Raw genomic sequence first — 22,080 nt, forward strand, 5'->3', positions numbered from 1 at the left:
GAGCACTCCTGCTTTTTCAAATTTCATTGTTATGAAACAAGGAGAGTAAAAACTCAGTATTAACTATGAATGCCACAATCACACAAAGATTGTGTACATAGGTATCTAGTTCTATCACTGCCCGTGCAACAGTCCCACGCAATCATTACCGGATGTTACGGCAAATTATTTTGCCAGCCGCCTCACTCAGGATGAGGTTCCCATAATTTGAGTGAGACAGACCTTGAAATTGACAGCGCTATCTGTTCCACGGCTGAGGCTTTGTCCCTGTTGATGTAAATTTATGCTACTCAGAGGCTTTTCAGCACCCCTCTTCACCCAGTAAAAAGGCCGAGAAGTTTAACATCCATCTCTCTATGGTGCTGCTCCTCAAAGTACTTTAAAAGTGCAACACTTGCTGCCAGAGTTGAATAGAGCCCTGAATTGTCAGCAATAATAGAGAGATGGCTTTTAGGTCTATAATTAAGTTGTGTTATAAATGTCAGCCATCCAGAGGGATGGAATTCATGCATACATATTATTACCCCGGGAATTCAAAAGGCAGCGCAGATCCTCTCGCTTGAAAGCAATACAATTTCTTTTTCTTTCCCCAAATGCGCTCTGAACCACCAAATACCAAAACTTAAATGTGCACTATAACCTATGAGGTCATAGCACTTCTAGTTCTTTTGAAATATTGTGCACTTTGCCCCCTAACATTGTTTATTTATTTACATTTTAGGATAAAATGCATAGTTGTGGCACTGTCTTTTGATGAAAAATTGGAGGACATTATACATTCAACATTCAACAATTCTACTTATTGTGTGAGCCAAGCCTGGCATTTCTGTTTGGTCTCAGTTGCTGGCATCACTTGAACATCAGCACAATGTATAGTAGCCTTGTAAAGAAACCAACAGCGAAGTTACTTTTCCTTTAAAAGATCAAACATGTTTTAGCTAAATCAAATCCCCATGTTTTATCTCTGCTGCAAAGGTTAAATGTGTTTGTTGGAGAAGGTCTTCAAAGAGAGCATTAAAGTCAAATGGTACACAGTAGTCTGATGCATTTCACTTGGAAAAATGAAGACCTTTCCTGCCTCTACCCGGAGGGGTGTTCGAGTGAAGTAAAAAGGGTGCTGGAGTGCTATGACAGAATCAAAGGCTTCTTTGACTCTTCTCTGTGCCTCTGTCGATCTCTACAGCTTTGAGGGCATTTTCCAGCATAGAAAACACATGGCCTTTACCACTCACCATGTTTCCACATGCAATGATTTAAAAATGTTTACCCATAAATCCATGTCATTTGTGTTTTCACGCAAAATTAATTATTTGTTGTGGGGTTTAGAAAACCAAAAGCTACCCCTATGATATAATATCTCAGAGTAATAATCCTGAATCCACCAAAGAATAAAATAGCTCAAATAAATTAGAACTCCTTCAGCTATGCAGAATATATATTTGAATATGTATATTGACATTTTGCAAACATGGATATTTTTATATCAAACATGTTATTTGGAGTAACCAAATAACATTGAAACCTCAAAACATTGTCCTGAGCCGTATGTAACAAAATTTCATTTTGTATACACCCCTGTGCATACAAAATGACAATAAAGTCAGTCTAAGTCTAAGTCTAAGTCTAAGGACTGAACCCAGGGAAAGCCATTGGTTCTAGATTACTGGCTCCAGTTAAATTCATGCAAAGTTAATACAATCAAAGCAATAAAAATGAGTACATTTCATTTTCTCAGTGTTTCAAGTCACTAGTTTTTATTTTTGTTGTTGTTTTTAGTGTTTTCTCAGATTCAGATCCATCTCTGTACATTAAATCAACAAAAACTAATATATTTTAGGCCTTTAATTAAAAAAGTGAAATTCTACTACAAAAGAGTCTGGCTGTTTGATGAAAAGTTCTTAAGGCCTTGACTGCAGCGGGAATCGGAGCTAGAAGAGTCACTGCACACCAGCATGTTTGGAAAATGAGCAGCAAGCTGCATTCCACGTGTTTAGCTACTAATGAACCGGAAATATCACATTGCTTAAGTAGAAAAAGGAAGAACTGTTGCATTTTTGTCAAAAGTCTTCTTTTCAGCTGAAAGTTCATTTTATATTTCATTTTTTATTCAAGATCCCTGAGCCCAGAGGGACAGGGAGGTAGATAATCCAACTTGCTTGAGATCCAGGGTGAAGTTTCAGTCAGTGATGAAATGTCATTTCCTGGTGTTTGTCCAAAACCCCAAATCCAGCCCAGCTGTCTTCCAGGAAATTTTAGAACACCTCATCCTTCCTTCTGCTGCCAGGCTATATGAAGATGCTAATTTCATGTTCCAGCTGGACTTGGCAAAAGTACCACTGGCAAAAGTACCAATATCTGATTTAGTGATCATAGTATAAGGTTGCTTGACAGGCCAGAAAACTAGTCTGATCTGAACCGGTCCAAAGTCTATGAAGCATTGTCAATAAGATCATAAGACATCAGAACCAATTATGCAAATTTACTGATGTCCACCTTTAAACCCACCTGGGCTTTTTAAAAACCTCAACACTGCCACAGGATAATCACACTGATGCTGTAAGGCAAGTACAAGGAGACTTAACCAAGTACTGATACATCTTCTATTAGCTATAAGCCAAAATCATCAAGGTAAGGAAAGTAAACCCAAAGAATATACAACTTTTTTTTGCCAATGAATCTATGTAGATGAGTGTTTAATTTTTGTATTGATTTACTGAAACCTTTATAATAGCATTCTAATTTGTTGAGGTCCATATTCTGAATCATCCTGTCACAATGTATATTTTATTCAGTCTTAAACAAGACTACAATCAGCTTGAAATATATTTGTATCATCTAACTACACTAGGGTTCCAGAATTATTCAAAGCTTGCTCCCTTGTGGTCAACCACTTTTGTTCAGTTTTATTTTTCTGCCTCAGATTAACAACACCTTTAAGATGATTTGAATCCTCTATAAAACTCACTTACTTCTTTCCTCTGTGAGCTGAGAGACGATTAGAAAAGCAGATCAGAATAGTATGCCTTTGCATAATCTGTTTTATGAGTGTGCACAAATCCCACTATGTAAATATTGAACAGATAAATAATGACAGACACGCTAAGACAGTCAATGCTCTGGCTTTAGTTTTTAAAGCCAACGGGGGTCAAAACAGAAATGGACAGGAAGAAGAATGTCCCAGGCAGCTAATGCTGTCTTTGTAGTAACACTGATTTAACACAAAATACAAATAATAGAATATGTTAACAAATCAGGAAAGCAAATGATAGCATAAAGTCAGTGGTGATGAATAGTGTTTTCTCTATGCAATTCAAAGCCATTTTACTGACGTCCCCATCTCTTTGTGTGTGTGTACAGGCTGTGCTTTTGTCAAGTTCTCGAGCCACGCAGAAGCGCAAGCCGCCATCAACAGTTTGCATGGTGGACAAACTATGCCTGTAAGTATCAGTCTGTGCTAACTCTCTATTACAAACCTTCCACTTTTTACGCCAGATAATGCAATGTCACCAACCTGTCTGTGCTAATTGTTTTCTCTGTGGTTCTGAGCATAAAACTTCCAAACGCCTAAGCCTACAGTCCATTCAATGCAAAAACAAATAGGCAATAAGCAAATTTTCCTCTGCATGCACTCTCCCACAGCAGGTGGAATACATATTTCCAAAATGCAATAGAATCTTTGTCCTTCTTTCCTTTGGAAAGTCAAACATTATGGCAAGAAAAACATTCAAACGTGTAACAAATATCCTCTCCATACACATATTTGTGGTCACCATAGTTACTCAAACCACTTCATGAGCCAAGATTCAAACACATTTTGTCAATGTGTTATTGCCAGAGTCAGCATCTGATGCTTTAAAATAAACAGCAGGAGGCCCCATATCTGTTTTTTCACTCAATGACTATATCCTACTGTGGTCCAAGCTATTTTCTGGCAAAAAAATAATATTTACATCAAAATCTTGAAGGAAGATGAGGGCTGCATGCTACAAAAGGATTTCTGAATGTGTTTTGGTTGTCACTGAGCAAATCATAGTTTGATTGCAGAGTCAGGACATCAGATGATTTTCTAGAATGCTAGCAGGACAGAAATCATTTTGGCTGACAGTTCTGATATCATAGATTTGTTCCATTTGCTGGAAAAAAAAAACAAAAAAAAAACAGAAGTATTTTAGTTAACCCTAAATTGTTATAAAGCTTAAAATTGCCCATTTTCTTCCACTCATTATTGATGAAGTTAGGTGTTTAAGAAAGGATTTTAGGTGAGATTCTCTTCAGAGAAATTGTGCAGTCAATGTCTTAACAACAGCAAATAAGCCTCAAGCATCTGCTTGAAAATGTACTAAATTTAATGATGACATTGGGATTCTTTTACAAGAATTATAAGCAATTAGAAAACATGAAATTTCAGAATATAGAACTCATAAACAAATCCACTGTAAAATTGTAAATTTAATGTGAAGTGATGTATTTGTTTTCATTAATGAATGGAATAATAAATATGCTTTGAAAAAAATGCCATTTAGTCGAACTGTGAAGTAGTAGATATCTTGTGTTTTGCATGCAAGTGAATGCAGCACATAATAATCTATGTAGTGCTTATCTTCTCTCACTTGTTTGATTAGTGACAGGAAGCAGGCAGAGAGAATAGAAGGCAAAGCATTTATGTTGATGTTATTTCATTTAACAATGGATAACAGAATTGCAAGTCAAGTTGAATAATGGTTTTGAAAGTGGACAGAGGTAAATATTACAAATCAGTCAACAAATATCTGAGGGGAAATAATACACCTGAGGAAGTGAGAGAGAAAAAACACCTGAAAATGGATAGTTGTTGTTACTTTATTTTGTTGTTTACTGTATTGCCTTTTCTGGTTAATCATGCTAAATTCAGACTGGAAGGACACGATGGACATTTCCAATAAAAGTAATTTACTATTAACAGGGGCAAAGATGGAGCTTAAATACATTTTACTGTAGAACTAAATTCCATAAACTATGTCCTGTTGAATAACATACTTGCATAATTTTATGGCACTATGATATTTTAAATGCAGCTGCCTCTAATTCTTTACAATTGGATGAACTATACAGGATCACATGAATTCGGCTGCTCTGCACACCTGCTGGCACAAGAGCTGACAGGGAGTGACACCTGGGTCAATTGTCCCAGACCCCAGGTTTCTCTAACTATCAATTCATGGGTGAGAATATATACATTTTTCAAAATAGGCATATTTGTGAAGAAAAATATAGGTCTGATATGTGAGCTACAAAAAAAAAAAGAATTTTTCATTCAAATTTTCTCCGTACAAGTGTCTTTGTAGCAATGGTCTGTGATAAATCCAAAAATCATTTGGCCTCTGACACAACTTTTGATGTTGAGTTCATTAAGCCGCTCCAGAAAGTATAAAATGCATGTTGCGGTAAAAGAAAGTAATGTACTTCTACTTTAAATGTTTTACTATATTTTGCAGAACTTAAAGTGATTATTTTCTTTATAATGTTATCCTAATTACCTTACTGTTATCTCCCTGTTCTTTAGCTGTAAGCAAGTTTAAAACTGTTGTAGTGTATATATTGGCTTCTATTGCACATTCTGAGAATAATTTCAACCACTCAACATACAGCAATAAATATATAATTAAATGCATCTGAATAGTTTGTAATAAAGGAAGAGAAGATAAAGGGCTTCACAAAAGTCAAAACTTCTTTCAGCTACATAGTAGAAATGTCTTGGTAACATCTCATCAAAGCCAAATTACTACCAGTGACAGTATGGCCCCTGTCATGGGGCCACTTTTTGTTAAAGAATATTAAAACATTTAAAACACTTGAAAGTACAGAGGCTTCATTACAGAGACTACAGGGAGAGTTAACAAGGGAGTCAATAATATTAAAAAGCACCCTAGAGTTACAATGGATCTCCAAAATGGGGTCAGATTAATAAGCCTCGTTTCTTCCTCAACTGCGTTTTGATATTATAGTGTTGGGTCTCTGATGGTAATGAGGGAGATTTGCACTTTATAAGCCCTTCAATACCTTTTGGTGATTCTACATTTATTCGTCAAGCAATCAATCCCAGATTTAACTCACGGATAACCTTGGCTTGTATTCAGATGGACTTCATTCTAAAATCCTACTGGGAAACCGTTTTTGTTTTCTCAGAACATATTGTTACAAAGCGGAATTTGCTTCGTAAACATAGGTTACGTTTGTATAGAAGTGAAGAAACTCCACTGACTTTGAACAAACCTTTATATCTGGGAACTTATTCTCACATTTCCACATTAAAATGAACTAACTGGACTGTATTTCATTGGCGTTTCATGTGATAGACCAATACAAAATTGTAGATAACTGTAATGTAGAAGAGATATGACACGTAGTTTAAAATTGGAAAAATAAATCTAAAACGTCTGGGTAGGTGTGTTCATCCTCCTATTCAGAAATAAAAAAATAGTCCAAGTTGCATTAAGAATTAGAATTAATAATTAGGAAATATAGAATTTTTATTTACGCAACACATTGTCCTTTAAACATACCACCAGAGTTACAATTAAATGATTAACAGATCAAACCCTGGTAATGTGTTAGAGTTGATGCATTAATGATGCATTAATACAGTTAAATATACAAACATCACAAGCCTAATGTTACACAGGAAGTATTGCTTTGTTAAACTTCTCTTTCTCCTTTTGCTTAATGAAGGCTGCAAAAATCACTTTTTATAGTTTTTAGTTTACTAAGCACCTCTCTGCCAGTGCTGGATGTGCATTGGTTACTATAGCACACAGCTGGACACACAGGAGCATCCACTTTTTCTGGCAAGCTTTTGCTCCTCCACACACTTCACTGATGTTCCCGAAATAAATATCTACGGATGCTTCTTGGCAGCCAGATCGGGTCCTTGGAGCCAGATGTGCCAGAGTTTTCACCTCTTTTTGATGGTGCCTCACTTTGCATTACACTAAAGCAGAGAATGAAACATTTAAGTGGTACAGTCAAAAAGTGAGCTATTAGCCATGGAAAAGTTACTTTGCAAGAACTCCATGTAAAGACCCATCTTTCCATTTAGATTTAAGAAAAGTCTAAATACAATTTTCTCAAAGAATTTGCCTAATGGTCATGGCTCACATGCACGTTTTATTTCTTAACTTGTATTGTAGCTAACACTCAGTATTTTAGAGCACTGGGTCACCTGAGGTGAGCCATGGATAAAATGTTGAAGTTAGCATATGGAGTTTCAAATAGACTTAGATTGGAACAAGAGGCAGCCAAAAGTTTATAAATAATCTACAGTAAATTATCCATAGCTCTCTCCATCTATCCTCGCACCTGTTATCTTCATCTCCCCAAATCCAACTTTCACTCAGATTAATTGGCAAGGTGGTCATTGGTATCCAGCAAAAGCTTTGGACGCAATGGGAGATGCATTTAATTTAGATAATATCACTGCCACATGTCGTCAACAACAGACTAACAGGAGGCAGGATTCAAAGAGTGGACTGGTCTGCACACTGTCTGGTGCCAGCTGTGAGGTCTGAATGAACCTTGAACAAAAAGTTGTCTCTCACTCTGTCTCTCTTTCCCTCTTAATGTTCTCACAGCAACATCTGTGTTACCTGGCTCACACACATACTATAAATAATACGGCAAGTGAAAAACAGTGGCCCTCTGTGAAAAGCTTTAATGAAGCTTAAGGGCACTGGAAGTCACCAATAGGGCTCACACTGATAGATTGGGTCATAGCTTTAATTGAAGTTTATTGTGGGTTTCAGGTGCTTTGAAATGTAACCCAAAGGATGATTGAGCACAGAGCAGGCCCTCTCATGAGTTCAGCTGTAAGACTGCAAACACACAGTTGGCAGAACTTCAAAATGGCAAACCCAGGGGCAAGCACGCAGCAAACAGCAAATTGCACACATTGTGGTGTTTGGTGTTGCTGCGTGGCTGACAGGGCTTCAGGAGTTTGTTGGTGTTGGCTCGTGTGTTGTAGAGTTGTGGTGTAATGAGGGATGTATTGGAGATATATTTGGTCTGATTCAGTGTCCTGCACAGTGGTAGCCATAGATGTAGAAAGTAGATCCAGACCAAGTCAGCTTTCCCACTGCTAATGAGAGATATTCTTCCCATGAGGCTTTTAGAGATGCAGCGAGGGTCAGAGAGTTGAATATGAGGCCCTCATGGGGGGTTAGCTAATTACCAAACAAACTTGTTATAGTGTGTTCAATTATTTTTTTCATCTCAGTTGATGAATTTAGTTTCTTAGATCTGTAAAAAGCAGATGAGCGTTGATGTCTTATTACATAGTTATTTAATTGTAGATTTTACATTGAATGCTACTGAAGCAAAATAAATGGCTGATATTTTGTGCTTTTGTATTCATTTCCCCTTGATTGACCCAGCTTGTTATTGGTATTGTTGTAAGCCTTTGTGAAGGAAAGAAAAAAAGTTTCAGTTTACCTGTTTTTAGACACTTCTCCACAGTGTCTTTCTATCACAGTAATGCAGAGATAAAAGCATTATCCCTGCAGTTGAGTTCTAATCCCTCAATTACCATTGTGCATTTTCCCCTTCTGCGCATTATGTCCCCTATACAAAATCCAATATAGGAGATTTTCCGAAGTCAAGTGTGTTGTTCAAAAAATTTGATTAGTTTTTGAACCTGTGACAAATTCCTTAGTTGTACCTGTCAAAAGTGATGGCTCCCTGTTGGTCCTTATCAAATTTGGAGAATTCATTTCTCTCTAGGTACTGGAGTCATGCTGTGGGAGGTTATTATTCTGTTTGTTTGTCAGTGCGTGATTTTCTGCAGCCAGCGAGGAGCGGCTGGTTTGTATCCATTGCTTGTTTGCCCGCAACTGTTCCTTAATTACCTGGCCACACATTTCTTTTTCTTTAAGTGGTTTGGAACGTTTGATTTTTTACAAGGTTCTGTAACCTGTGACTCTGGACCGCATGTGGCTCTTCGGGCTCTACACTGTGGACAGTTACTTCGGTCATGAATTATTTTAATATCACAATTGGATTTTTTTAATACAGTGCAATAAAAAAGCCTAATTTTTACGATTCTTAAGCATGGTTTGATGAAACGTCAAACTTCTATTTCCTAGGAAGCAAGGTCAAATTTCCTCTGTGGACTGAAAAGGTTGCTGACCTTATAGCAAAAATGTTTGAATTATACCGGTCTGATTTCACCTTCAGTCTAGTTTGTAGTCCTTATATGTGACTTTTTTTATCATAGTTGAGGTGAAAAGGCTAAAATCTGCAGAGACAATTGTACTAGTTTAGAATATTTGCCAGAAACATTCAGAGCGGGTCTGTTTCAGTGCTGAGACAGAGCTCTCTGCTGGAAGGAAGCAGGCTCAGCCAGACTTTCTTCATCTGGAGTCACGGTGCAGTGACTACAGACAGCCTCAGGCTTTCACTGTCACAATACTCATAATGCATTCTTCATGAGGTATTAAAAGAATATAAGAATACACAGATCCACATGGCAAAGAATGAGTGAATTTAAATGCCACGCCTCTGTGCTGTGGCCAGGCTTGAGCAACAACGCTGCAGGAAGATGTTTGCACACTGCCAACCTCATTAAATCTCACTGTCCAGTTTCTTGAACTACACCACAAAGCTGAGAAAGCATAGAAAAAAAGGTCACGAGGTGGACTGAAATGAAATTAGAATGGGAAAACCAGTGCCGTTAACACTGCCATATTCAAGTATTGATTTAGCTAATTAAAATGGCACCAAGGGAGAAGCAGCAGATGGGTCTCCTCTGGCCTGAGGTGGGGTGCTGGCTGGCTCTGATATGTTCCCATCTGAGATGTGCTGTCCTGGGGGTCTCTGCCGATGCTTTCCATCATTCCCGACTCTTCTTCATAGTTATCTACAGCCAAAGCATTCCCTCTGTAGTGCTGAACGACTGTTCATGAGACTTAGTTTGGGTAACTTGTAAAAACTTTCAACAAGAGTTAGTTTTGTACATTAGCATATGCATATTTATCACTTTCATGCAGAATTTATTAGGTTATGACAGTTGGAAATGTGGAGCATGGAGGGTTATGATGTAAACAAATCACTTTTATCAGAGAACTGTGAAAAATCAATGTGTGGAGATGTATGTTTGCAGGGTGCAAACCCTGCAAACATTTTGATCTGACAGAAGACAGAAGATGCAAAAATAACATAGTTTTTAAAATACCATGACAAAAGTAATAATAATAAAAGCATTAACATCTTGAAGTTTAGAGGCTTAACCATTAAATTAGACACTGTTTAGTGTACTTGTAACATTTTGTCCAAACAAACTTTTATTATAAGAATTTATTAATGGACAGTAGTCCATTAGTAAATTCAGTTTAGTCAGTGTCAGTTTAGTCAGTTTAGTCTCTTTGCGCTTTAGTGCTTGTATTCTGCAAAAGAAACAGGTGTACTCCACAAAAGTTGTCTTCTGCCCATCCTTATGTACCCTGCAGTTGTCTGACATTTTTAATTTCCAATCATCAAAAAATACTGAAATTTTAATCAAAACGAGAATTTGCTCTGACCTTGTCAGGATGAGGCATTTTTTGTGAATCAGACTTGTGATTATGGGGTCCTCTCCTCTTACTGTGCCTTTGCTTTTATGATCTTACTAATCATATCCTCACTGCCCCCCTAGCTGTTTCTGTCCTTCTGTCCTGGTGGTACTCCATGCTCTTTCCCAGCATGCATTGCCTGTAATTAAATAGAAGCCTGGTCCTCTTGACAGTGTCTGTAGCTGCTTTTTGTGCCTGGTAGCCTCATCATCCTCTCTTGTTCCTTCTATATCTGTCTTTCACTCACACGTAGACTCACTTCCCCCCGCTTTGTCCAAATGAGCAACTGATTCTGGTCTGTGTCTTTCAAATGATTTAATTGGATGCAAACTCAGGAGCACGGACATCAATACGGAACTATATCTGCCATAAGGAAGAGCCATTAGTCAATACTTCGCCCCCTACATGCCGAAGGCTTTTGTCAGACCTAATTACCCGATACTATATTCAGTGAAGCTTTACCAGTGGGGGACTGGCACTCCTGTGGGATCTGGTTAGGATCACAGTTCACTCCCAGTGTATACAGTGGAGTTGGAAAGTTCACAAAAGCGAAGAATACTCACTGTTCTCTTCCGATGAAAGATGACAGCTAAGTGACTACACAAATACAAGGTGCATATTCATTTCCCTTTGTCCCTTTGGTTTAAAGATATTAGATCTTAAAGCTAGACTGTAACATAAACTGCAAATCAAATGAGAGATACCTATCCCATCTGTCAGCTAATGAAAAATGAGATATACGCCTTATAATGCAATGCTCTACTTTTCCTAGACCACCTATGTTTTGTCAATCTTGAGTATATTCATGTATTTAATATCTTTCTGATGCAGAAAAACACCTTAAATTTGATAACATGTACTTCATTAAGTTTGAAGTAGAGAAAATAGATTTTTAGTTAATCATCCTAATTAATACTATCTGCGGAACTGATATTAGCTTTCTGAAGATGGCCAATGTAGTATTTATTACATTCATTAGGCATAAAATACCTTGTGAAAGTGTTCATACTCCTTGAAATGTTCAATTTATGATTTCATGTGATAGACCAATAAAACAACTGAAACAAGTGAAAAGGAATTTATGTAGAGTTTTGATATTTGTTTTACAAAAACAACATTTAAAAAGTATTATGAATATGTTTGTCTTTAATTCGACACACATTAAAAGCAAATTATTTTCAGAAATAACCTAATTAGTAAATTATGTAATGTGTATTTGCACTGTTGTCCCTCTGAAATGAAAGATTGTAGAACAACTTTCACAATAATACAGAAAGTATTTGGGGGTTTCTACCAGCTTTCCACATTAAGAGGCATTTTATCCATTCATCTTTTAAAAAGGTGGGAAAGATTAAATAGGTGGAGTCTGTTCGCATTGATTTCCAGTCTTGAATCAGATCTTTAGTTGAACTTACTTGAAAACGTTCACCATGGAATTCTAGGAACAATTCAATTATAAATTTTGAATCTATAATTGAAACTTGAAATTTACACCATATAGACATAATTTTTTTTGTCTCACTGTCTGAAGTTAAAATGGACAAATCAGGTCAGCTGGAATCACAAGAATTACTTCTATTTGCTAAATGCTACAATACTGAGAAAAATTGTATTTATTATTATTTCCTTTAACAATGAGGTAAAGGCTGGATGACGATTCCATGGCTTTGGAAACTTTGAATAGACGTGGAGTTAATTAGAGGCACACCTTCGAATAGTTTCTAAGGCCAAACCTGGAACATGTCGCTCTCTTGTTTGACGTGATGGGAAAGTCAAAATAAATCAGCCAATATATCAGAAATAACTTATGTAGCTGTACAAGTCTGGCTCATTCTTGAAAATTATTTCCAGGTGCTTGAAGGTGCCACATTCACTTGTTCAAATCATTACACACTAGTATAGACATGAAGGTGACCATCATACAGTTCAGGTCCTGTGGTCCAAAAAATGTTACATCAAAAGTGGGTAGGAAAGTGTCATTATCCACAGTAAAATGTGTGTGTTTTATTGAAGATATGCATCTCAAAACACAGGTGTACTCTATTTGCTACTTGGATCCATTCCGATGGTGATAAGTTGGATTTTAGACTAAACGGCATTGAATGCACACAACATATTTCTGACTTTTATTTATAAAAGCTACGCTATTTTTCTTCCATTGCGTTATGTTGAATAAATCTCAATAAAACACCCTGAAGTTTGTTGCTTCGTCATAACAAAATCTGAAAATCATTCAATGAGTTGGGTACTTTTGCAAGACATTGTGCCATTTGAATGAATTGAAGTGATACACATTTTTAATAGGATAGTCTTAAAAGCCTTAGTTACATATTTCATTAACCTTGTAAACTGCATGTGTGCCCACAGGGTGCCTCGTCCAGCCTGGTGGTCAAATTTGCAGACACTGATAAGGAGAGGACCCTGCGCAGAATGCACCAGATGGCAGGCCAGCTCGGCATCTTCAGTCCCATGACCATCCAGTTTGGGGCCTATGGCGCCTACTCTCATGCTGTAAGTCTCAGCCCAGCGGGAGAGGAGACGGTGAGCTTTAAAGAAAGACAATAAAATGTTTCTGATCTGAGTTTTGAAATCATCCTCTTTCCCACTAGGCATGTGACATTCCCTATGAACCGTTTCATAAGATGTTAAATTGCTAAGATTTCAAGATTTCTTTAACTTTGAAAGTAAAAAAATTGTGTTTACTTTTACATTGATTTATTTTCTCACTTTGTTCTTTTCCTAATGAGTTTGACATGTTTTTTCTCTCCATTTTAAATTACATGTCATGATTGCAAATCTATGCTGCATATACTGTACAATTTAAAATCATCTTTCATATTCCTGTTTACTGAACTGTAGGAGGATTTAAACTGCTAACTTCACCCTGCCTCTTTTAGATACACTTTTCTGCTCAAGAAGAGGTGCATTTTATTACAGAGAAGAGACCCGTTCACCCCTTACGCCCTTTTCTGTCAGCCCAGCCCACCCCTATTTCATATTCACACATGAAAGTCACAGCCTGAGTTAGGAGTCTGTGAGATTTTACACTCACACAGTAGCTAACAACTCATGCTGACAGGTGAGAATCGCCCACTCGCACACTATCTCTCAAACTCTGCCGCTGCAACCACCCCCCTCTTTTTTTTTCCATATATATTGCATTTAGATATACATAGAATTCAGCATCCCTATGACTTTACATAACTTTTATCTTCTTTCCATGTAATGAGCAGAAAAACAGAATGGCCTTAGAGTAGCCAGCAAGCAAAGCTGCAAGGCAAAACGGATCATTTTGTTCAAGAACAAGGCATGGGCCAAGCAAACAGATATGTGAGAGTAAACATGCTCTGATCCTGCAGCGATTTCAGCCTCCTTTTCTTTTCTGTCCTTCCCTTCATCTCTCTCACCACTCGGCTCTCCCCCTACTGCTCTTTAATCCTACAGCAGATGATGCAACAGCAAGCAGCCCTGATGGCAGCAACACAAGGGTCCTACCTGAACCCCATGGCAGCCATTGCTGCCGCGCAAATGCAGCAAATGGCAGCTTTCAATGTCAATGGCCTGGTGGCTACTCCTATGACACCGTCCTCAGGTATGCACCAACATTTAACATCATCTGGCACAAGTCATGCTCAGTCATGGGAGTCTTATCCATATCTCGTGACTGCTGGGAAACATTTGTTATTTGGATGATTTGCATAAGTTATACCATTTATATTTCTTCAAAAACTTTAGCTGTTGCTGCTGTTCTTTTAATTCAATTAGTTTCAGATTAGTTTATTTATTTAGCTCTAAGCTACAAGAAATGTCATTTAAGACATAAGCGTAACTCATCAAGAAATATAAATTCAGGTCAAATCAGCACTTTCCAATCATAGAGAAATATAACATCTACTGAAGTTACCTACATTACAATTTAAGTTTTAAAACAATGCAGTCAAATTTAACTTTAAATTTCTTCAATGCTCAGTCTGGAATTTTTTCCATTAAGCTGAATACGTCTAAAGCTTTGACCTTTGCACACACATGTCTGGCGGATGTCCACTTTGAGTCTTCTGTGAGTAAGTGTGAAAATCTACGAAGTGAAGTACGCCTGAGTGCGTGGAAGGCTTTTAGGATTACCAAAGTTATGCCATTGATCTTGTCAATTATATAGGTTTTTATTTATTGAAATTGTTAGAGGTAATCATTAGATTTGAGACTGATTTAATGTCAGAAAATAAGAAATCTAAGGTTACATACATTTTTGTATACTGTATTTAAATAAATAGCTTAAACTGTTTATCTGCAACGACTAACTGCAGGTTGAGAGAATAGAGAACACAAAAAACACAGAAGCTGTGGTTCAGGGTGCTTTTTGTGAGGAGGGAAAAAAAATCTTCACTCACAGAAAAGTTCACAGAGCTAATGGCAGCAGTTGCTCAATTACTAAGGGTGAAACACAGCCAAACAAAGAAGAGCTGAGCCAGTAATACTATCTATGAAATGAAAAATAAAGCACACATTGTTAGTTCCTTTTGGGTCTAAGCTCGGTTTTGCTGTAAAAATAGGCACTACAAGTATTAAATTAAAGGAAGCAGAAGCGTGTGCTGAGAGAGGTTTGGTGATAGAAGATATAGAGTAAACCCATATAGCATTGGCAGCCACATTAGAATTTCTACTTCCTTTCCGAACATACATTATGTTTCCGTTCTTCCTCTGCCTGTCACGTTCTCCTCCTGTGTCTCTGATGATGTGTGTTTTCTGGGAACACAGCCAATCCAATAACTTGGTATACAGAGTCCTTGGCTTATACAATATAATAGCAAAGATTTGTGTGAGATAATCCCGGACCCCAGTCTGAACTATCTTTTTGGCCCTTGTCATAAGGAGCTTTGAAGGCTTGACACTAAGTAGGCAGGATACCTGAAGGCAAGGCTGTTGCAAATGTATTATATAAAGTGGCTTGATGCTGTACCTGGCATTTGTAATCCACAAGGCCTACATATTCTTACTAATACCTATCAAAGATAATCCTACATGACTTAAATGCCCTTCACCTAGATAAGAGAAAAAATAAAATTTTGTCAGCACAAAAGGCCACTGGCAAGGTGACAGGCTGAGCTTAGAAGAAGAAGAAACCACAAACCCTTATTTTCAGCACTAAGGTGCATCGTAGCAAATTGGAGTATTATGGAAAAGTTTATTTCAGTAACTTCATTCAAAAAGTGAAACTTATATATTACATGCAGTAGATTTGTTATATGTATGTGTGCTTATTTATTTTATTTTTAATAATGATAGTTTATATCAAATTAAAACCCAAATATACATTTCAAGGAAAATTATAATATTGCATACAACAAGAAGTATTTTATTATAAAAATGTGTTATTGCCATGCCTGATGACTGTTGACAGGGTATAATAAATCTATGCAAAACTCCATACATTACATTCAGATGTATGGAGTTTCACCTGCAATATATGTTTTGGCATCCTCTCAAAATAAAACCATCTTAGATTGGATTTCTGACAAATTTTATGTCTCCCCGTTCTTTTGGCTGAACAGGCAAACATTTGTAAAAAAAAAATACACATCTTTATTGGGAGTTTCAAACAACACATTTAGAGACAGGTAGCAAAGTTGAGAAAGTATGCATTCACCCCACAGGCCTCTGCAGTCGACTTTCCATGATAACATCAACATCTACTTGCAGGCACCAGCACACCCCCAGGCATTTCTGCTACAGCCGTGCAAAGCATAGCCACACCTATTGGGGTCAACGGATTCAGTGCTCTCCCGCCTCAAAGCAATGGCCAGCCTACGTCGGAGCCCATCTACACCAACGGCATCCATCCTTACCCAGGTGAGTTATATCAGATTTATGTAAATAAAAGGAAAGACGTATTTATGTAGCTAATAATGCTGAAGTCTGCTGCTTCATTTGCCACATTGTCACCTGTTTCTTCTTATCCTTAAATGCTGCAATGTGATCCAATTATACTTGATCTGATAAAAAGAATCACCTGTTTGCCACAAAATAAAATCTACATGCAATGAGTGACAAATTGAATCTCATTCATTTTGGCATGATGTTAGAAGTCTCTTTCTTAATTTCACTTTTGTTTCTTATTTGAACAAAAGTGTTTAAAGCTCCATCAACTTTGTCTTTGGCATATTTCTTAGAAGTCTGGCCCAGTATCATGATAAATCAATCAGTTCATCTATCAGTCAATTATGGTTAATTTGACATGCCTCAGCCTGTCCTCAGCCTCTTAATGTTGTCTGGGACGGATTTCTGAAGAACTGACAGACATTCACTCCCCATCTTTGCATTATGCAAAGGAAGCTGCAATCGTAATGAACTACAAAGTGGTTTGTTTGGCACATTGTTAATATTTGATGCAAACTTCTGGGGCAAGCAGGCATTTTGAAGAACTCAAAGATATGACAACCCAAATTGCTGTCACTCCCTGTGTGATCCCACCTCCAGGTGGGTCTCTGGTTTGGCCACTCTTTAATGTTCTCTCTATATCTTGCTGTCCTTCCTCTCTGACTGTTTTGCTTCTATTTTCTTCGAAGTCACCCTTCACTCTCTTTCATGCTTTTCATCTCTCTGCAGCACAGAGTCCAACGGTGACCGACCCTCTCCAACAGGCTTATGCTGGCGTCCAGCACTACGCAGGTGATCCAACTTTCCTACCTTCTCTACTTTCTCCATCTGTCTATTTCCCTCTCTTTGCTCCATTTTTTGGTTGGTCAGTCCAGTTGGCAACGTGACAGGAAGAGATGACCAGATGACTGAGTATTTTCCTCTTCAATTAGGATGATAGTAAAAGGATTTTAGTTTACTTAAATTTGTGTCTCACATAATCTTTCATTTACATAGTCTCTCTTTTATTGTTCGTATCTATGTTCAGTTGAACTCCACCCCACTCCCTCTTTTGCCATTTTTTTTGTGTGGTGATCCACCAGACAAATAAGCCCTAGCTCCCAGTCATAATGCAATTTATTTATGCAATGACTTGAGGACTCGAATGAACAATGGAATAATGATTTGAGATTTGTTGTGTCAAATATGAAAATGGAGATGTGAAGAATTCCACTCTGGTTCTCCCTTTGCAACAGCAGCCTACCCTGCCGCCTATGCGCCAATCAGCCAAGCGTTCCCCCAGCAACCGACCATCATTCCCCAGCAACAGAGGGAAGGTAAGAGCGAGCAAGCGCGCCCACCCAAGATAAAAGGTGATAATTGCCATGTTCCATTCTAATGTAGCTTCACTGCTTTGAATTAGTGAGGGAGGGGAAAAAGCTGGCTGGGGAAAATGTGAGAAAAAGCTCCCCATTTAAAGAGAAGAACATTAGCACTGAGATGGAAAGTTACTCTGTCATTATTCAAAAAACTGCACTAATTCAAACTCACAGTGTTGGGCTGCTTAATCAGTCCATTACAATGTGTTTAAGTGGTTATAAATATTCATCAGATTAATTAGCTGCATGCATAATCATTTATTACGATTCCTTGTGTAATGTGCACTCTTTTGCCACTGAATAAGACGTAATAAACCATAGGATATACTTTGATGGTAAATCACTCTTTTTGACGCCATTCGTCAGTCTTAATTATTCAACTGTATGATTAAATGAGACAGCATAGAGTGGGTTGAATATTCATGGTGAGGACAAATTGAGTGTTTTCAGGACTGCTTGAAGAAATAGTTGTTAGTAGTGAGAATGTGTTCAAGGCTCACAGTTTTACATGAAGTGCATCACTGTACTTGCTGCAGTAATTTCAAGTTTGTTTTTTTCATAAAGATTTTTCTAAAACTAAATCAGAGTTTTATACTTCAGCAAGAAAAACAGAAGTCTGCTGGCCCTCACACAGACACAGCCACCGTCAGGGCCTCACAGAGCGAGCTATTCTTGGCTTATCCAGTGGCCTGTCTGAGTTCTAGCCTCCACTGGATTTTGGCTGCTGTCCCAGCCTGTCTCAGTCCACTGCCACATCTTCCTTCCTGTCATTTAACAAGATACATCTGAACCTGCACAGAAACACTCAAATCTCAGCTTCTGTCTTGAACTGAACAGTTACGGCTTCACATCAGTTTTTGCATGAATCACCATAAAAATCCTTCCAAGTCTAAAGCTGTGAATTTAACAACAAAACCCACAAAGAATATTTGCCAAAATGTCCTTGGTGTCATGCTGTTAGATATATTTTTACATAGATTAATGTGTAAATAATGATTCATGCAGCAAAATAGTTTTTTTTTTTCATTTTGACAGTGGCAAAAAAGTGGCATACAAGATACATCTTATATAATAATAATTCTATAATCAGAATCTTTTCTAGAATAATAGAAGTATTATTATCATCATATACTTAATGATGATAATGTTGAGCATTTTTTAAACCAGGAATGTCCCTCTGATGATGGTGGAATAGTGGTATATTCATCAAATGAAACAATTTCATATGAAATCATTATCAGAAAAGTGGAAAGAAGAAAAATACTGGAACAATTACAGAGGTCAAGACAAAATCAAATTTAGGCAAATGTGAAAGTGAAACCCAATGAAATTCATTTAGTAATGAATTTCATTGGGTTTCAGTTTCACATTTGTGAGATGAAACAATCATTCTTCTTTCAGAGCACTTTTTGAAGATGTAAAAGTGGAAAAACTCTCAAGGATAATGATATTTTGAAACATAATCCAAACTATTAAAATACATAAATAATCTCATGTATAAAATTTTTTAACGCAAACATTGCAACTTCCTCTGGACTAAATGTTTGTTTTTCAGGGTTTTTTAGCTACTTTGCATTAACATCTCTGAATAAATTAACCTAGTACATGGTTATTTGTTTCATCTGTTCAGTCTCCATCTAATAGTTACAGCTTTACACTTCACGTGAATAGAAAATTGCTTTTTAAGACATTCAGTTACAAATTGTAAACACAGCTAACTTTACAGAAGGCATAAATGTTTAAGAAAAGACTGCGAAAAGTGTCCTTTCAATTTCAAAAGAAGCAAAGTTATGTTTTATAGGCTAATATAGACCTACATCTTAGAAGAAATAACTTAATCTTCTGTTAAAAAAGCACAATTCTGCAAACTTCTCTTTCTTGTTGTGTGTGGATGCGTGCGTGTGTGTGTGTGTGTGTGTGTGCGTGCGCCCTTTATCATGCTGAGGCATAGCAGCACTAGAGCCAGCTACCACGGCAGCCTCTTATCAGCCTTCTCACCAGACCCAGTCTCATCTCGTCATGCTATCACCCTGAGCAATGAGACAGGAGAGAAACTTAGACAAGCAGCCAGCTCCAAGCTTACTGTCCCTGAGTCCATCAAGTTGGTCTCGCTTCCTCCCTCCCCCCTCTGTGTCCACGGCTGGCTTTCGTGATCTTTCTCTCCCTCTCTCCGTTTCCCTCCAGTTCATTCCTGCCTTTATCCAGATTGGCCAGTACAAATGTGGCAGCTGGGTAGATGAGTGTGGAGGGATGGGGAGAGATTGGAAGACAGTCCTACTGTCACACAGTAATTGGAGCAAAAACTTGGCTTATGTCTTAATGTGTGCTCTGCCTCCTCTCTGTGTTTCTCCATGTCTCAGTGCTTCACTCTCCCAATAACTGTCTCAGCTTTTCTCTCTCAATCAACCCGTGGTGTTTCTACTTTTTCTCTTTATTTCTCTTTTTGTGCTGTCATGCAGTGGCTTTCAGAAGTCGATATACTGCTGTTAAAAAATATTTTTTTGTGATTTAAAAACATTACATCATGAATCATTTCAAAAATTCTTCCAAGTTTAATGTGACATGTATCCTAAATTATTCAACAAAAAAAAAGAATCTGTGAGAAAAACAACATTAAAAAGCTGTAATAACTTTGTTGCATAATACAAAGGTACCACTAAGTAGAAGAATACAAACATATGTGATTCACCACACATATTGTTTGAAAGCACTTGACAAAAAGAAAGTAAATTGAAAGGTTTTCTATTTAAGGAAAACAAGCAGATTGCATCAAGTTTCTGAGTTGCAGCATTCACTCCTTCTGGCAATTCCTCATTCTGAGGATACATGTAGTGACAACGGAAAGAAAAAGGAAAACCAACTTTTAAAGGAACAAACCTCCAGCAGAACCAGGGGTTTGCTACCCCTTACCATGTCAAGAAAAACCATATATGGAAATTAGAGATTTTCCAAATGTAAACTGCAGCCACATAAAATAGGTGTTTTAACAGGCATAAATGTCAGATTAACTTAAATATGTCACATAGATAAATTAGACCCAAGTCCAGAGAGTGTAAAATATCAGACAAACTGTGGAAAACAGCACAATTTATATATAAACACTATTATACTATCATACTTACATCACCATTCTTATAACAAATCAGAAATAGAATAGGTTTATGAGATGTGAAGTTGTGGAGTGACCTAACCAGTGACTGATTTTTGGGGTTACCTGATAATCTACAGGATTTGGAAAACTTTTGCATCTTAGACGTGGAATAGTTACAGACTAAATAATGTAATTGATTAAGCAAGTAATTATTGATGGAACAGAAAATAATTACACCACACAGGCAGAATCAGGTTAATTGTGAGCATAATATACTGTGGCATTTTTATTTTTTATGTTTCCTTCTGACAAGACAAGGCAAACATGGGCTTTTCATCGCTACTCCAACACATAACAGTGACAGAAACAATAAAAGGGGAAAGAAATTTTATTTTCATGGGGTAATACAGTATGTGCATTTTTATGTGCAGTCATAATAAACATGTTAAAATTAAAAGATTACTTTAACTGTACTTGTATTTATGTATGAACACTTTTGGGAGTTGCTCTTTGTCATTTTAAAAGCAGAGGAAGTTTGTATATAATTTATCGTTTTCTTTTTTTCTTTTTTTTTCACCTCACAAATCCCCAGAGGTTTAGTAGCGGTATGTCCATTTTTAAGATGTATTGTATATTATCATTACTAGCATATTTCCTTATGAACTGACCACATGTACAGGACGTGTATAGCTCACTTTAAGGAAATGCCACTGGACATACTGTTATTACTCTATTGTGTTAAACAGCAGCCTTCTATATATTATTCAACTGGATTACACATAAACATAATTGGAATATTAATTTAAATTGAGATTTAACATATAATCGTAAAATTTTTGTCTTAGTCATTTTGCAGATATATTTTTCCCACCTGTGCTATTAGTCAGTCCATCTCTCACTGGGCATCTCCTGTTTATGCCTCCGTATAATCCTCCTGCTGTAAATCTCTCATCACCAGGGCCGGAAGGTTGCAACCTGTTTATTTATCACCTGCCCCAGGAGTTTGGAGATGCTGAGCTCATGCAAATGTTCCTTCCTTTCGGCAACGTCATCTCTGCCAAAGTCTTTGTGGACCGAGCCACCAATCAGAGCAAATGCTTTGGTGAGTCAAAAAGACACAATGACGGGATGAAAATAATAAACCAGGTTTGTTGTTGTTTTTCTTTTTTTTCATGAAATC

The 22,080-nt window shown here is 37.3% G+C and overlaps 1 protein-coding gene across 9 annotated transcripts in view; it reads left to right on the forward strand.

Moving 5' to 3' along the window:
- Window positions 1-22,080, forward strand: part of celf6 (CUGBP Elav-like family member 6) — a 159,295-nt gene that overhangs the window by 115,007 nt on the left and 22,208 nt on the right. For 2 of the 9 annotated variants that reach the window (XR_006372328.1, XM_044133876.1), the window contains exons 5-11: window positions 3,358-3,437; window positions 12,945-13,118; window positions 14,022-14,169; window positions 16,275-16,424; window positions 17,181-17,243; window positions 17,687-17,767; window positions 21,859-22,002. Coding sequence is in view for 7 of the 9 variants with exons in the window: in XM_044133876.1 (XP_043989811.1) it covers window positions 3,358-3,437; window positions 12,945-13,118; window positions 14,022-14,169; window positions 16,275-16,424; window positions 17,181-17,243; window positions 17,687-17,767; window positions 21,859-22,002 (840 nt within the window). In the remaining 2 variants the exon portion in view is untranslated. The remainder of the gene's footprint in view (window positions 1-3,357; window positions 3,438-12,944; window positions 13,119-14,021; window positions 14,170-16,274; window positions 16,425-17,180; window positions 17,244-17,686; window positions 17,768-21,858; window positions 22,003-22,080) is intronic. The other 7 variants (XR_006372329.1, XM_044133890.1, XM_044133903.1 and 4 more) reach the window with 6 other exon arrangements.

This window comes from Gambusia affinis, linkage group LG02, assembly GCF_019740435.1.
Source record: "Gambusia affinis linkage group LG02, SWU_Gaff_1.0, whole genome shotgun sequence".
Lineage (NCBI taxonomy): Eukaryota > Metazoa > Chordata > Actinopteri > Cyprinodontiformes > Poeciliidae > Gambusia > Gambusia affinis.